Raw genomic sequence first — 17,317 nt, 5'->3', positions numbered from 1 at the left:
CCATGGGTGGTTTTTCCATATTAAAATGCTGTCTGCCTTTATAAAAAGCTATGAGCTCTTTAATTTCTCACATAATTAATTCCTGCCAGCTGGTATGCAAAACAAAGACAAGATGGGGAACAGTATTATCATGATAGATAATTCTATATTAACATTTTTCCCTTAACACAGTCCAATTTACACAGTTTTCAAGTTAGGCAAACAATGTAGGACCAAGAGGCTCCTAAATATTAATTTGACAACTCTGCTCTGAAACTTACCACAGATTGTTACCTCTTTGGAGGGAGAAGTTTGTATGTGAGTGAAATTCGGCATTTGCTTCAGGACTTTCTTGGTTTCAAATAGCACCTCTAAGACATAATGGGCATGAAGTATCTGTGAGGGGGAAGCAGAGGAAGTAGATGTAATGAACAAGGAAGAAAGACATGACTGTATAGAAAACTGTAAAGGTGGAGCACGCACACACGTTTCAGGTCACTGTATTTCAGGATAACCTTTCAATTATTCTGAAATAGATCATTCTAGCACGGTGTCTGGCATATAATAAGCCCTCAGTGGACGTGTGTAACGGAGAAAATGAATCATCATCCCAGGTCCTTAGAGCCCAAGAGAAAAAGAAAAAGGAGAGGGAGAATGAAAAAAAACTATAAATACATACTCCAAAATATAATACAGCAGAGATGTGACTACCACACAAATTTAACGTATTTTAATAGGTCAAAACTATTTAGACCTATCGTCATATTGGACCTATGTTGTCCAATATGGCAGCCACTAGCCACATGGAGCTACTGAGCATGTGAAATGGAGCTAATCTGAATTGAAATGTGCTGTAAGTGAAAAATTCACAATGGATTTTCAAGCTCTTTCCTTTTTTGTGGTGGGGAAGAGATAGGGTCTCACTATGTTGCCCAGGCTGGTCTTGAACTCCTGGTCTCAAATGATCCTCCTGCCTCAGCCTCCCAAAGTGTTGGGTTTATAGGTATGAGCCACCACCCCCAGCCACATGTAATCTATTGATTCCCAACACTGGCTTCAGTGTTACCTTAGCTTATCATTGTAGTTTTTCTGGTCCATTGGTAGTACTTATCAGAGTAACTGTTGTCTAAAGGGGAAGTTTTCTTTTTTAAAAAAGCTAAATCAACAAATATTCACTGAGAATATATTGCAACAACAGAAAATTATTATGAAAATAATTTCTCTGGGTCTTTGGACTGACTAAAATCATTTTGGTCATACTAGTCCTTGCCTATAAGGCTATCTTTCCATAGCATTAGAATTATATTTACAACTGCAATATTAAATGCTCAAGATGATTAACTCAGATGGCAGTTTCTCCATTTATAAATATATTCAGGTTAAATAACCACTTGAATAAAATAGTCACATTCTTTTAAGTTGGAGGAAAATACTACCTTTAAAGAATATTTCTTTTTAAAAAAGTAGTTTTAGGGCCGGGCACAGTGGCTCACACCTGTAATCCTAGCACTTTGGAAGGCCGAGGCGGGCAGATCACTTGAGGTCAGAAGTTCGAGACCAGCCTGGCTAACATGGTGAAACCCCATCTCTATTAAAAATACAAAAATTAGCCAGGCATGGTGGTATGCGCCTGTAGTCCCAGCTACTCAGGAGGCTGAGGCAGGAGAATCGCTTGAACCCGGGAGGCGGAGGTTGCAGTGAGCCGAGATTGCGCCATTGCACTCCAGCCTGGGCAACAGAGCAAGACTCTATCTCAAAAAAAGTAGTTTTAAAATGGAGAAACAAGTCAATTTTTTAGTTGAAATAAAATTTTAAACAGTAGAAATGGGTAAAACAATGAAAAGTCATTTTCCGTCTCCCTCAGATCTTATTCCCCTAATCTCTACCCCTAGAAACAGCCACTGTTAAAAGTATCGTATCTTTCCCAGAAATATTCTATGTGTTTGCAAGCATACAAAAATCAATATAACCACAGATGAATACGAAAATGCATGTATAAACATATAATCCCTTAAATACAATGTGCTATAGCCATACAAAGTAACATTACTCAGCTAAAAATAGGAAGGAAGTACTGATCCATGCTACCACGGATGAACTCTGGAAACAAGCCAAGCAACAGATGCCAGGCACAAAAGGCCACATATATTGTATGATTCCACTTACAGGAAGTGTTCGTATTAGACAAATCCATAGAGAAAGAAGGTAAATTAGTATTGCCAGGGGCTGGGGGAGGGAGCAACTGGGAGTGACTGCTAATGGGTAAAGGGTTTTGTTTGGGGGTGATGAAAATGTTCTGGAATTACATAGTGGTGATGGTTGCACAACATTTTTAATATACTAAAAACTGTTGAACCATACACTCTTTTTTGGGGGGAGGTGGGGGGATGGAGTCTCACTCTGTCGCCCAGGCTGGAGTGCAGTGGCACGATCTCGGCTCACTGTAACCTCTGCTTCCTGGGTTCAAGTGATTATCGTGCCTCAGCCTCCCGAGTAGCTGGGATTACAGGCACGTGCCACCATGCCCAGCTGATTTTTGTATTTTTAGTAGAGACAGGGTTTCACCATGTTGGCCAGGCTGGTCTCAAATTCCTGACCTCAAGTGATTCGCCTGCCTCGGCCTCCCAAAGTGCTGGGATTACAGGCGTGAGCCACTGCACCCGGCCTCATACACTTTAAAATGATTTAAATGATCACTTTTATATTAGATGAATTTTTTCTCAATTAAAAAAATCAAAATATACATGATCCTTTTTTTGTTTTTACTCTGTACACTGTGTTGAACCTTTTACTCTTCCCTTAATAACAGTCTTTTCATTTTTATAAAGTCAGAATTATCAATCTTCTCTATTATGGCTCCTCGGATTGATGTATCTTTTATCTCCTTGAATTTATATTAAGCATATTTATTTTAAACTCAGAGTCTGATAATGCCACTAACCAAATACCCTACAGGTCTGTTTCCATTGTTTGTTGTTTGCCTCAGTTTTCTTTCATGTGTCTTATAACCTCCTGTGCTTGGTTATATTTGTATTGAGTTCTGAAAATTGCATATGAAAAACTGAGGCCAGGTACAGTGGCTCATGCCTATAATCCCAGCATTTTGGGAAGCCGAGGTGGGAGAATCACTTGAGGCCAGGAGTTCGAGACCAGCCTGGGCAACACAGTGAAAACTTGTCTCTACCAAAAGCTAATAAAAAATTAACTGGGCATGATGGCATGTGCCTACAGTCCCAGCTACTTGAGAGGCTGACGGGGGAGGACTGCTTGAGCCCAGGAGGTCAAGGCTTCAGTGAGCTATGATAGTGCCACCACACTCCAGCATGGGTGACAGAGTGTGATCCTGCCTTTAAAAAAGAAAGGAAGAAAGAAAAACTGAACAAACAATCTCAGGCCTATTGTCTTCCAGAGAAGACTTAAATTTGCTGTTGGCAGGTGGTTAGGAGCATTAGCTATCTAAGATGATCTCAATTCAATCTCAGGAATTACATGATTCATTCCAAGCTGTTCTTTGATCATTGAAAAGCCAGTCTTCCAGTTCACTCTTACTCCTAGGTATGCCCTTTAGGGTCCTAACCTGAGAATGAGGGTACTGGGGTGATGTCAGAGAAAACGGTCGTGTAGGCAACTCTAAGGTTCCATTCCGCCACAAAAACATTGACAAATCAAGCAAAAACAAACAAACAAACAAACCCTGTCAGAATCAACTTTGTCAGAACTCTGGAAAATACTCAAAGTTTATAGCAACCAAACAGTGAATCGAGAAAAAGGAAACTGAACAATGGTTCAGCACAAGCGGGAAGTAAAGACTAAGATTTGTAAATGGCCCAAGGAGTTGAAGGAGTACTCCAACACAGAGCCAATCTGCAAATATTTGTTGTTGTTTTTTTTCCCTTTCTTTTTTTTTTTTAAATCGCTCCTGGTGTTCAAGGAAATCTCTGTCAAAACACTAACTTAACACAAGCCAAAGGAACAGAGATTTCAGAGACCACACACAACTAGACCTAATAGATATCTACTAAACACTCTCCCCAGCAAAAGCAGACTACACATTGTTCTCAAGGACACATGGAACATTCTCCAGGACAGACCAGATGTTAGGCCACAGAATAAACCTCATCAAATTTAAAAAGACTGAAATCATGCAAAGTATCTTCTTTGACCACAGTGGAATGAAACTAGACATCAATAACAAAAGCAAAACTAGAAAATTCATAAATATGTAGAAATTACACAACATACTCTTAAAAAACCAATGGGTAATAAAAAGATTACAAAGGAAATTAGAAAATACTTTGAGACGAATAAAAATGAAAACACAACATATCAAAACTTATGGGATACAGCAAAAGCAGCGTTCAGAGAGAAATTTGTAGCTGTAAATGCACACATTAAAAAAGAAGGATCTCAAATCAATAAACTAACTTAATATTTTGACAAAGAAAATAAGAATTAGAGTGGAGATAAATGAAATAAAGAATAGAAAAACAATAGAGAGAATCAACAAAACCAAAAGTTGGTTCTTTGAAAAGATCAACAAAATTAACAAATCTTTAAGCAAGACTGACTAAGAAAAAGAGAGAAAATGAAAATAACTAAAATCAGAAACTAAAGTGGGGACATTACCATCAACCTTAAAGAAATAAAAAAGGGTTATGAGAGAATACTATGAACAATTGTACACCAACAAATTAGATAACTTAGATGAGATGAACAAATTCTTAGAAACTCACAAATTACCAAAAGAGACTCAAGAAGAAATAAAAAATCTGAACAGATCTAGAACAAGAGATTGGATCAGTCATCAAAAACCTCCTAACAAAGAAAAGTCCAAGACCAAATGGCTTCAATGGTGAACCCTACTAAACATTTAAATTAGAATTAACACAATCCTTCTTAAACTCTTCCAAAAAACAGAATAAAAGGAAGCAATTCCTAACTCACTCTATGAGATCAGTATTACCCTGATACCAAAGCCAGGCAAAGACACTACAAGAAAAGAAAATTACAGACCAATATCCCTTATGAAATAGATGCAAAAATTCTCAACATAATACCAGCAAGCCAAATACAACAGCATTTTAAAGGGATTATATACCATGGCCAAGAGGGATTTATCCCAGAAATACAAAGTTGGTTCAACATAAGAAAATTATTCAATATATCACACCACATTAATAGAACGAAGGGTAAAAAACACACAATCATCTCAAATGATGTAAAAAAAAAAAAAAAGCATTTGACAAAATCCGACATCTTTTCATGATAAAACCACTCAGAAAACTAAGAATTGAAGGAAATTTCCTCAACATGATAAAAGACTTTTATAAAAAACCTACAACTGACATTACACTCAGTGGTAAAAGATTGAAAGCTTTCCCCCTATGATGAGGAACAAGATAAACATGCCTACTTTCACACTGCTATTCAATATTGTGGTGGAAGTTCTAGCCAGAGCAATTGAGCAAGAAAAAGAAACAAAAGGCACCCAAATCAGAAAGAAGGAAATAAAACTATATTCACAGATACCATGATCTGGTATATAGAATATTCGAAAGAATACGCCACACATGCGCGCACACACACACACACACACACACACAAACTACTAGAGCTAACAAGTATATTCATCAAAGCTGCAGAGTATAAGATCAACACACAAGTAATGAGCAATCAAAAAAGGAATTAAGAAAACAATTCCTTTCATAATATCAACCAAAAGAATAAATTGTTTAAGAATAAATTTAACCAAGGTGATGAAAGACTTGTCCACTAAAAGCTACAAAACATTGCTGAAAGAAATTAAAGACATAAATAAATGGAAAGACACCATGGGTTGAAAGACTTATATTGTGAGGATGGCAATTATTACCCAAAGTGATATAGCAATTCAATGCAATCCCTATCAAAATCCCAATAGGCTTTTTTGCAGAAATGGAAAATTTGATCTTCAAATTCATTGCAAGGGACGCCAAATAGCCAAAACAATAATGAAGAACAACTTCAACACTGCAAAAGAACAAAGTTGAAGGACTCACACTTCCCTATTTCAAAACTTATTACAAAGCTACAGCAATCAAGACAGTGTGGTACCAGCACAGACACATAGACCAACAGAATAGAACTGAGAGTCCAATAACAAACCCAGATATCTATGGCCTATAGATTTTTGTTTGTTTGTTTTTTTGAGATGGAGTCTCGCTTTCTCGCCCAGGCTAGGGTGCAGTGGCACGATCTCAGCTCACTGCAACCTCCACCTTTCAGGTTCGAGCAATTCTTCAGCCTCAGCCGCCTGAGTAGCTGGGATTACAGGCATGAGCCACCATGCCTGGCTAATTTTTGTATTTTTAGTAGAGACAGGGTTTCACCATGTTGGCCAGGCTGCTCTTGAACTCCTGACCTCAGGTGATGCACCCGCCTCAGCCTCCCAAAATGTTGGGATTACAAGCATGAGCCACCATGCCTGGCCTGCCCTATTGATTTTTGACAAGGGTGCAAAGACCACTCAATGGGGAAAGAACAGTCTCTTCAACAGATGGTGCTGGGACAACTGCATATCCATATGCAAAAAATTAATTTTGATTTCATACCATATATAGAAACTAACTCAAAATGATTCACAGACATAAGTGTAAAGGCTAAAACTATAAAACTCTTAGAAGAAAACACAAAGGCAAGTCTTCATGACCTTAGATTTGACAATGGATTCTTAGATATGACACCAAAAGCACAAGCAACCAAGAAAAAACATGGATAAACTGGACTTTATCAAAATGTAACGCTTTTATGCATCAAAGTACATTATCAAGAAAATGAAAAAACAACCTACGGAGCGGGAGAAAATATTTGCAAATCATATATCTGATATGGAATTTATATCCAGAAAGAACTCTTATAACTCAATAATAAAAAGCCTGATTTTAAGTGGGCAAAGAATCTGCACAGATTTCTGCAAAGAAGGTATACAAATGGTCAATAAATACATAAAAAGATGCTCAACATCATTAGTCATTAGAGAAATGCAAAACAAAACCACAATGAAATGCCACGTCACACACACTAGGATGGCTATAATAAAAATAAAAATAAAAACAAAATAACAAGTGTTGGCAAAAACATGAAGAAATTGGAACCTACATTGGAAGATACATTGCTGGTAGAAATGCAAAATGGTGCCACTACTGTGGGAAGCAGTTTAGTAATTACTGGAAAATTTAAACATAGAGTTACCACATGATCCAGCATAGAGCTACCATATGACCCAGTGAAATATTCCTAGGTATATACCCAAGAGAACTAAAAACACATGTTTATACGAAAATCTATGCATGAATATTCATAGCAGCATTGTTCATAAGAGCCAAAAGGTGGAAACGATCCTAACGTCCATTCACTGATAAATGGATAAACAAAATGTGGTATACAATGGAATATTATCAGCCATAAAAAGAAATTAAGTAATGATATATGATATGACATGAACGAACCTTTAAAACACTAAGTGAAAGAAGCCAAACACAAAAGGCCACATATTTGATGATTTCATTTATATGAAATATCTAGAATAGGCAAATTCATAGAGACAGAAAGTAGAACAGTGGTTGCCAGGGGTGGGGAGGAGGCAATGATAATAGGAATGGCCTTTCTATTGGGGGTGATGAAAATGTTCTGGAATTAGATATTGGTGATGGTTGCACAATCCTGTGAATGCATGAAAAAATCACTGAGTTGTACACTGTAAAATGGTGAATTTTATGGTATGTGAATGATATCTCAGAAAATGGCAAATGAAATGCTGTTAGCCTACAGAGAGGAGCTTGCTGTGCACCTGAGGAGACTTCTATTAAATGAGTAACAGAGGGTAGCTCTCACTTAATGTGAACTGTTTTCTAAAGAAATGCATTTCTGCTGTGGTATGTTCATCCATTCTTTGAACAGTTATTGGCATCTGTTATGTACAAGAATCAAGGCAGCATTTGCTTCCACTTACCTGTTGTTCCTTGAAGGCCTCAAGAAGTAAATCAATATCAGTACAAGTGAGAGGAAATTGTAGCCGAGGACCATTATAGGAGTCTGGGACATCTATCAAGTCCACATAATCCCGTCTATCTCTCATGTCCTGTTGGCTTTCAAGAGATTGATTTCTTAATTCTGGAAAAGGAAGGACAGAACGGGGGTGGGGGTGGGAATCAACATTTCAATACTTAAATGTAATAAATATCTTCTTGAATACCTAGCCCATGTAAGGCACTGTGCTAAATGCTCTGCATATCAACACAGCCCACGTATAACCACGAAGAATGACTGGCCCTGAGACCAGAACATTCACATGGGTCACCGCCATCCCTTCCTGGGCAGATGTTTTACCACAGCAGTGGGTCCATGGCTAGTGGGGAGGGGAGGGAGAAGCACAGGGAAAACTAGCCAATCAAGGTATTTGGATGATCGAAGCTCTAGCTCTAAGTTTTTTGCCTACTCTTACATCTCAGACTTTTACAAATAGGGCTGAAAACAGAACAATACATTATATTTGGTTCAAACATCTGCTGCTATTCAGAACCTACAGAAAATTTAACTGCAACATTCAATTTTTCTCCTGTTAAACACTTCAGAGGATTCTATTTAGCTGTAACGGATTTTTCTCTTTACATAAAAATAAATTTTCTGACATGATTTTCATTCTTTCTTGGTAACAAAGCAGATAAAGTTAAAGGACAAACCACAGGCAGAAATACCCAAAGAACCTCTCAGTCTCGGAGAGACAGTTCTACATAACGGAGTGCCTGCATTGTCCATTTTAGTGGGTGCTGAGACCCAGGGTCCCTGCCTGCTAGATTGCCCATGAAACAGTCAGCCCCAGTACAGAAATCAAGACAATTCAGATAGAGAAAGACGAAAGGAAACATGGTAGATGGATTGCAAAAGTGATCCCAATTCTCTATCCCACCTTCTATTCATGCTCTTTGTAATGTACTTTTGCAGCTACTCCCGTCAAGAGTGTGTTTCCCCATCCCTTCAAACCAGGCTGGGCTCATGACTTGTATTGGCCTAAAGAATGTGATGGAAGTGCTATGCACCAGTTTCAAGCCCAGGTCTCTCTGGAGGCGTTGTATGCTTTCATGCTCTCTTTAGGAACAATGCCACTACCACAAAGCCTAGGCTAGGCTTCAGAAAGATCCAAGACCATGTAGAGCTGAGGTGAGTCATCCTAGCCAAGGTTGTCCTCGATCAGCCCCCAGCCAGCAGCCACCAGTGTTTGCTCTGGACACATGAGTGAACTCCAGCCAAGACCCAAAAAAACTGCCTAATCAAACCTGCCAAGATCAGCAGAAGTGTTCAGCTAATCTGTAGACTTGTTAGCAAAAAGAAATGTTGATTACAGGCCACTGAGGTATGGTGGTTGTTTAATATACAATATTCTTGCAGATAATGACCCAGAGGACAATGACATAACTCTTCAACTCATTAACACTGAATCGTTACAAAGGCCATTCTTCAGAAGTTCTCTGCAAACAGTTTCTATCTTTTAAAATATTCAGAGTGCTCAAGATATAGACAGAATACATTTTTTTCATGATCCAGTTATGCTGAGAGATTACAGTTAAGAACTAATCGTGAAAAATGTTTTCTAAAGTCATACTATTTGGCAATTTAAAAAAATATTTTCTAAATTCTTGTGTACCACAGTGTTTTCTGGTGGTGGTTGATGATGTTTTATAAGAAGTTGAATTTAGGAGTAATAATGTCTGTCTTTAATGTGGTCCAGGAGTGGTTATTTTTCTCATTTGGGTTTGGTTTGAGATTTAAGAATAACTTAATTATTTCAATTTATATTTAGAGACTAGAAAGGGAGAGCATCTTGATAACTTTATCTCAGATTCATTACGTAGGCAGTAAAGCCTAAATACTTCACTGTCTTCAATGCCCATGCCACCCTTTTCAATTTGGTAGTCGTTCTTGGATATAAATCTTGCTACAAATGAAAACTTTTCCTTTTCCTGACTGTACACACTGAAATACCAAGCAACTCTTAGAAAAAACAAACAACAGCAAAAACAAAAACCCACAAAAACCCGCAGTACTTTCACTATATCATCTAACAGAATTATAAAGGTTATTTTCTGCTATAGACTCTAAAAAATAAAGTGAATATGGAATGCATGGTCAAAACTAGGGGACTTTGTTTTTTAGATGTGGGAGGAATTTATGATACGATTGCAGTGTTCACGAGAAAGGCGGTGAAACAGCCTGGGCAACATGGTGAAACCTCGTCTCTACAAAAAATACAAAAAAACTAGCTGGGCATAGTGGCGTGCGCCTATAATCCCAGCTACTCAGGAGGCTGCGGCAGGAGGATGAGCCCAGGTCAAGGCTGCAGTGAGGTGTGATTGTGCCACTGCACTCCAGCCTAGGCAACACAGCAAGACCCTGTCTCAAAAAGAAAGAAAGAAAGGCAGCGTAGCTTGAAGCATGCCTGATTTAGAAAGTCAGATGCTGGAGGGAAAGAGGAAATGAAGTTGAGGATGCAGCTATGGATGCAGACAGGCATATGGGACCACCCATGGAGCTGTTCCCCACCCCCTTTCTCCCTTCCAGATCCTCAGAGGCCTGGCAACTTCATAGTCACTTCCTCCCTTGCCTGTATCTCCAGCATGATCCTCTCTTCAGACTCTGTAACACAATTAAACATAGTTAGAGACTCCTCTGATCTAAGATGTCACCCCTGGACCTCGCATCTGCCCCACACTGGCGATGCTTTCCTCTCCCAGCCCAGCACTCTCTATTGTTCCCACTATTCCCTCTCCCTGGACTACCCTTGCTTTCTCTTCTTTGGACAATTTCTCATCCTTCAAAACTCAGCAACCCCTGCCCAGGTTGAACCCCAGGCCACACCTTTTCCAAGGCATCATGCTGATAATGACAAGGATGGGAGCTCCCAGTTACTGATGTGCCAGGCACTGTTCTAAGCACCTTACACATGTGTATTCAGGTAATGACCGAAACTACCCTCTGAGATAAATATTGTTGGTATCCCTATTTTATATACAAGGAAAATGGGGTACAGCATGTAAGTAGGAGAGATGGAACTTGATCCCAGAGAATCCGGCTTTGAGCTCAAACTCTTAACCATTACGCTTTTACTACATATTAAAATAACTATGCTACACGATACCTATAGTATTATTTATATACTTATAACCGATTTATTTAGTAATCCCAACTCTGTGAGCAATAAAGCAAAAATCATTTTATTTTCCCAATCACTGCCTCCACCCATGCTCTGTCATCTCTCCCTTTCCCATTGGCTAACTAACACAGCAAATCAGCTCCATCCCTTCCAGTTATGAAGACTCAGTCTTGTTACTTAAGAACAAAATTAAAATATTGTTTTCATTCTTTAAAAAAAAGAGAAGCTTGGTCTACTGTCCCTTCCATAGATCTGATGACCATTATTGCCTAAAAGTTCAGTGACAAATATATGAAAAAGCACCAGTTCCCTAAACTGATTCTTAGTTAAAACTACTCAGTATGAAGTATTAGTCAATGTCAAATCATAATCCTTCTGCTGGTTTTTAGCAACATAAAAAAGAATAACATAAATTCTCTTCTAGTAGCTAATGTGTCATGTATGAAAACAATCAAAGGCTTTAACATTTCTTATGTATATACTGTTCTCGTGGGCTAGAACTATTATAACTAATAACAATAATTTAATGAACAATATATAAAGATTTGTGCAACACAGAATTAATCCTTACCTATTTGGTTTACAATTTTGTCAACATGAATCTAAACTAATTAAGAATTATAGGCAAATGATACCTTTACAAGTTGTTCTAAAGAAAATACCTCAAAAATACCCACAATCTTTTCTTTTACCCGGTACAGACTCAAAATCTGGACAGGGAAAAATTTAAAGCCCATAAATTTTTATACAACAATTTCTGCCTCTACCGCCCACATGTCACTTTGAAAACAAGCTCCAGATATTGCTGGAAAAAGAAAAGCAACAACTGAACTACATTTATAGTTATTTTTGTTTCTCAGTTATGAATCTGGATCAGAACCATTGGTGTCCATATAATAAATTCAATAGATGCCAAAATGACATTTCATAAAATTTAACATCTGTTCCTGATTTTTTAAAAACTCAGAAACTAGGAATGGAATGATACTTCCTTAACATCGCTTTATAAATTTAAATCATCAATAATGGTTTTTCCATTAAATCATTAACAAAACAAGGATGCCCACTTTCACTGTTTCAGTCTAACACTGATCCACTATCTTTGGCCAATGCAATAAGACATGAAGCTGAAATAAGAGCAGTAATTATTGAATAGAAAGATATAAAAATAAAGTTACTTGTGGCCAATGTGATTAAATACCTACACCCAAGAAAATCAATTGAAAAACTCCCAGAATTGATAGGAGAATTAAATGTAATACAGAGGCTGGGCATGGAGAATTGCTTGAGTCCAGGAGTTCGAGACAAGCCTGGGCAACATGGCAAAACCCCTACAAAAAGTGCAAAAAAATTAGCTGGGCATGGTGGTGCGCGCCTCTAGTCCCAGCTACTCAGGAGGCTGAGGTGGGAGGATCATCTGAGCCCAGGAGGTCGAGGCTGCAGTGAGCCATGATCATGTTACTGTGCTCTAGTCTGGGTGACAGAGTGAGACCCTGTCTCAAAAATAAATAAATATATATATAATATATATTCTATATAAATATATAATTATATGGAATATATATTAAATACTATAATAAATATATATTTTATATTTTATATATATAAAATATAGACATTAATCACACTGGTTTGAATCACAGCTTCTCCACCAATGACAGGAATAACCTTGGGAGATTGCCTTCTAAGCCTCAGATTCCATATCTACAAAAAGGGGATGATAATACTACTAATCTCACTGGTTTGTCATGAAGACTAAATGAAATGATGTATTTAAAGTACTTAAATACATGGCACATGGTAAACATGTAACAAATATCAACAATAAAAATATTATTATTACTTAATAGTAGCACAATATAAGATAAATTGACATAATTCAAAAGCTTTACTAAACACCACCAATAACCAATGGAAGATATAATGGGGAAAATGTTCTATTCACCATAGCAACAAAAAATATAAAATACCTGGTCCGATAGGACATTTTGGCTGATCTGAGAGGCAGAAAGAAAAGTGAAAACAACACTTCCACACACTCCATCCCACTCCCCGCTTCCGCCAGTCTCTGTTTAAACCTATGGCTATGTATGGCAGCTTCGGCTTTCTGCCTGTGGGAGGAGGCTGATGTGTGAAAAGTGGACTGGGAATGTTTCTGTGGAGTCTCTACACCCCGTGGAGTCCTATGCACTGGTTTTGAGCTCTTAAAGTAGTAGCACAGGGAGATCAACTGTTATAACTGATCATCATGAGCTGGTAGGGTTACAAGGACAAGAATGACTGCTTCCAGGGTCACCTCTTATCTTCAGAGCACCCAACGTATCTCAAGATACTCCATGCCCCAGAGTTAAGACCATTAATCTGGTGGCCCCGATATCTGGAAATGTTAAATAACCTTCTGGTTCCTAAAAATACCCTATTTAGGCCGGGCGCGGTGGCTCACGCCTGTAATCCCAGCACTTTGGGAGGCCGAGGCGGGTGGATCACCTGACGTCGGGAGTTTGAGACCAGCCTGACCAACATGGAAGAAACCCCGTCTCTACTAAAAATACAAAATTAGCCGGGCGTGGTGGTGCATGCCTGTAATCCCAGCTACTCGGGAGGCTGAGGCACGAGAATCGCTTGAACCTGGGCAGTGGGGAGGTTGCAGGGAGCCGAGGTCACGCCACTGCACTCCAGCCTGGGCGACAGAGCAATAATTTTAATTAAAATATAATAATAATATTTTATTATTATTATATTTTAATTGTCAGCCTGGGCGACAGAGCGATAATAATAACTAAAATAATAATTTTAATTATTATTACAAAATAAAATAAAATAAGAAGAGTTAGAAAACTCTTCCAAATTCATAAGAAAAAGACAGATAACCCAATAGAAAAATGGACAAAAAAACCTGAACAGGAACTTCACCACATGAGATGTCCACATGACCAATAAACATACAAAAGGGTGAGCAACTTGGTCAGGAGTGGTGGCTCATGCCTGTCATCCCAGCACTTTGGGAGGCCAAGGCGGGTGGATCACCTGAGGTCAGGAGTTTGAGACCAGCCTGGCCAATGTGGCGAAACCCCATCTCTACTAAAAAAGCAAAAATTAGCCAGGCATGGTGGCACATGCCTGTAGTCCCAGCTACTCAGGAAGCTGAGGCAGGAGAATGGCTTGAACCCGAGAGGCAGAGGTTGCAGTGAGCCGAGATTACGCTACTGCACTCCAACCTGGGGGACAGAGTAAGACTCTGTCTCAAAAAAAAAAAAAAAAAAGAAAAAGAAAAAAGAAAAGAAAAAAAGTGAGCAACTTGACTGCTCACAGGGAAATGTAAATTAAACCTGAAATACGATACCACTAGATACTCACCAGAATGACTAAAATGAAATGAATGTACTATTGCAAGTGTTGGTGAGGATATGGAACAACTGAACTGGTGAGAGTATAGCTTGTTACAACCATCCTGTAAAAATGTCTGCCAGTATCTAGTAAAGCTGAACAGATATAAGCCCTATAACCCCAAACTTCTATCCCTGGCTTGTGGTACATTTTTATGATAATGGCTCCCTAAGGAATCATGCCTCCCTATGTCCACATCCCTTTATACTGTAATACTGCCACTCTTCCGAGCAAGAGATGGAAATCTCTTTAACTGCTCTGAATTCACGTCTGGCCTTGTGACTTGTTTTAACCGATAGAGTATGGCAGAACTGATTTCCCAGAGTTCTAGCACATAGGCCTTAAGAGGCCCGGCAGCTTCTGCCTTTGCCCTCTTGGACCCAGCCATCATGTAAAGAAGTCCAGAATAGCCTAATGGACAGAGAGGCTGCGTGAGAAAAAGAGAGGTAACCAAACTTTTTTTTTTTTTTTTTTTTTTTGAGATGGAGTCTCACTCTGTCACCCAGGCTGGAGTGCAATAGCACGATTTCAGCTCACTGCAACCTCCGCCTCCCAGGTTCAAGCGATTCTTGTGCCTCAGTCTCCTGAGTAGATGGAATTACAGGCATGCACCAACACACCCAGCTAATTTTTGTATTTTTACTAGAGATGGGGTTGGTCAGGCTGGTCTTGAACTCCTGACCTCAAGTGACCCATCCACCTTGGCCTCCCAAAGTGCTGAGATGACAGGCATGAGTTCCTGCACCTGGCCAAGAGGTAACCAAGTTAATAGCTAATACCAAAGTCCCAGACATGTGATTAAAACCATTTGATCTTTCCTGCCCAGTCCAGCTAGATGAGTGAGCTCAACTGATAACACATGGAACAGAGGTAAATCGTTCCCAGCAAGCCCTGTTCAAATGCCTGACCCACAGAATCACATGCAATAACATGGCTGTTGTTTTTAAGTCACTAAATGTGGGGGTAGTTTATTAGGTAGCAATAGATAACGCAAAATGAATATATAGCAAAATAAATGCATACATATTTTACCAAAAGGGACATGTACAAGAATGTACATAGCAGCACCATTTAAATCACCAATCTGAAAACAACTCAAATGCCCATACACAATCGAATGGATCAATTATGGTATATTAGTAAAATGGAATATTATTCAGCAATAAAAGTGACCAAATTACAAGGATGATTCTCACGAATGTAATGACGACCAAAAGAAGCCAGACTCAGGGCCGGGCGCGGTGGCTCACATGTGTAATCCTAGCACTTTGGGAGGCCAAGGCAGGCAAATCACCCGAGGCCAGGAGTTCGAGACCAGTCTGGCCAACATGGCGAAACCCCATCACTACTAAGAATACAAAAATTAGCCAGGTTTAGTGGTGAATGCCTGTAATCCCAGCCACTCGGGAGGCATGAGAATTGCTTGAACCAGGAAGGCGGAGGTTGCAGCGAGCCGAGATTGCGCCACTGCACTTCAGCCTGGGTGACAGAGCAAGACTCTGTCTCAACAACAACAACAAAACATTAAAAAAAAAAAAAGAAGAAGAAGAAGAAGCCAGACTCAAATGAGTATATACCACATGCTTCCATCTATATAAAGAAGTTCAAAGACTAATCTAGGGTGTAGAAGTCAAGAAAGTAGTTATGTGATGGTGTGGGGGTTGGGTAGCACTACAAGAAGGCAGGATGGGAAACTTATGTGGCCCTGATCACGTTTTATTTCTTGTTTCAGGTGCCAGTTACATGGGTGTGTTTACTTTGAGAAAATGTACTGAGTCATATAATTTGTATACTTTCCTATAATGTATGTTATACTTCCAAAAAAAGCTTATATAAGATTAAACCACTGTCCCCTTCTTTAATAAAAATATTTTTCTTATATTTTAAAATCACCTGCAGGATTTTTTAAAATGCAGATTAAAACAACAACAACAACACAGTCTGAGTAAACATCTCTAGGCTGGAACCCAGCCATCTGTGGCTCTGAAACTCCGTAAGTGATTCTGATGAAGTGAGCCTGGGTTGAAGTATTAGGTCATTAGCAGAAAGTGCTGTTTCATTTTATCATTATCATATTTCCTCTCAAAAACATTTTTGCCAAGGAATATGAAGCATAAACAACTGTCTTCAAATTGCAGTTATTTAAAAGAAAAAATGGCAAAGTACCCACTTCCACCCACTCCCCACTCCTTAGGTTTGGCTATTTCACCATTCAGAAGGCTTCTACAGATCATTAAATGCTTTAATTAGTTTCATACATATGCACTTAGCCTAAATCATGCCCATTAAAACACCATTCTTTTACCACTTCACTTTGAAGGGTATTTACAAGATTATTTAAAAGATGCTCCTAGATGCCATACACATTTTAATGAGGGCAAAAAAAAAAAAAAAAAAAATGGTTGGCCCAAATTAAAGCAAAATGAGCGTTTAAGTCTGGCATCTGTCTTGGAGATAATAACAGGCAGATCTTAATTTGCAGGAGAAATACATGGTTGTAAAAAATTATAATTTTAAAATCATTTTTGAACTACACCTCCATTGCCTGCCTCTGCTTCAGAATGACTAGATGATAGGTAGACAGACAGACAGATCAAAGAGAAGAGAGGCCGGGTGCAGTGGCTCATGCCTGTAGTCCCAGCACTTTGGGAGGCTGAGGCAGGCGGATCACGAGGTCAGGAGTTCAAGACCAACCTGGCCAACATTGTGAAACCCCATCTGTACTAAAAATACAAAAAATTAGCTGGGCGTGGTGGCAAGCTC

The 17,317-nt window shown here is 38.9% G+C and overlaps 1 protein-coding gene across 9 annotated transcripts in view; it reads right to left on the bottom strand.

Annotated features, from left to right (window-relative positions):
- Nucleotides 1-17,317, bottom strand: part of PPEF1 (protein phosphatase with EF-hand domain 1) — a 150,796-nt gene that overhangs the window by 69,643 nt on the left and 63,836 nt on the right. For all 9 annotated transcript variants that reach the window (XM_054472363.2, XM_054472358.2, XM_063660913.1 and 6 more), the window contains 2 exons: nt 7,970-8,130; nt 261-375 (listed from right to left, as the gene is read on the bottom strand). In XM_054472363.2, coding sequence (XP_054328338.1) covers nt 261-375; nt 7,970-8,130 — 276 coding nt within the window. The remainder of the gene's footprint in view (nt 1-260; nt 376-7,969; nt 8,131-17,317) is intronic.

Source organism: Pongo pygmaeus, chromosome X (assembly GCF_028885625.2).
Source record: "Pongo pygmaeus isolate AG05252 chromosome X, NHGRI_mPonPyg2-v2.0_pri, whole genome shotgun sequence".
In the NCBI taxonomy this organism is placed as follows: Eukaryota; Metazoa; Chordata; class Mammalia; order Primates; family Hominidae; genus Pongo; species Pongo pygmaeus.
The sequence above is the reverse complement of the archived record's forward strand: the minus strand, read 5'-3'. Positions and strand labels throughout refer to the sequence as shown.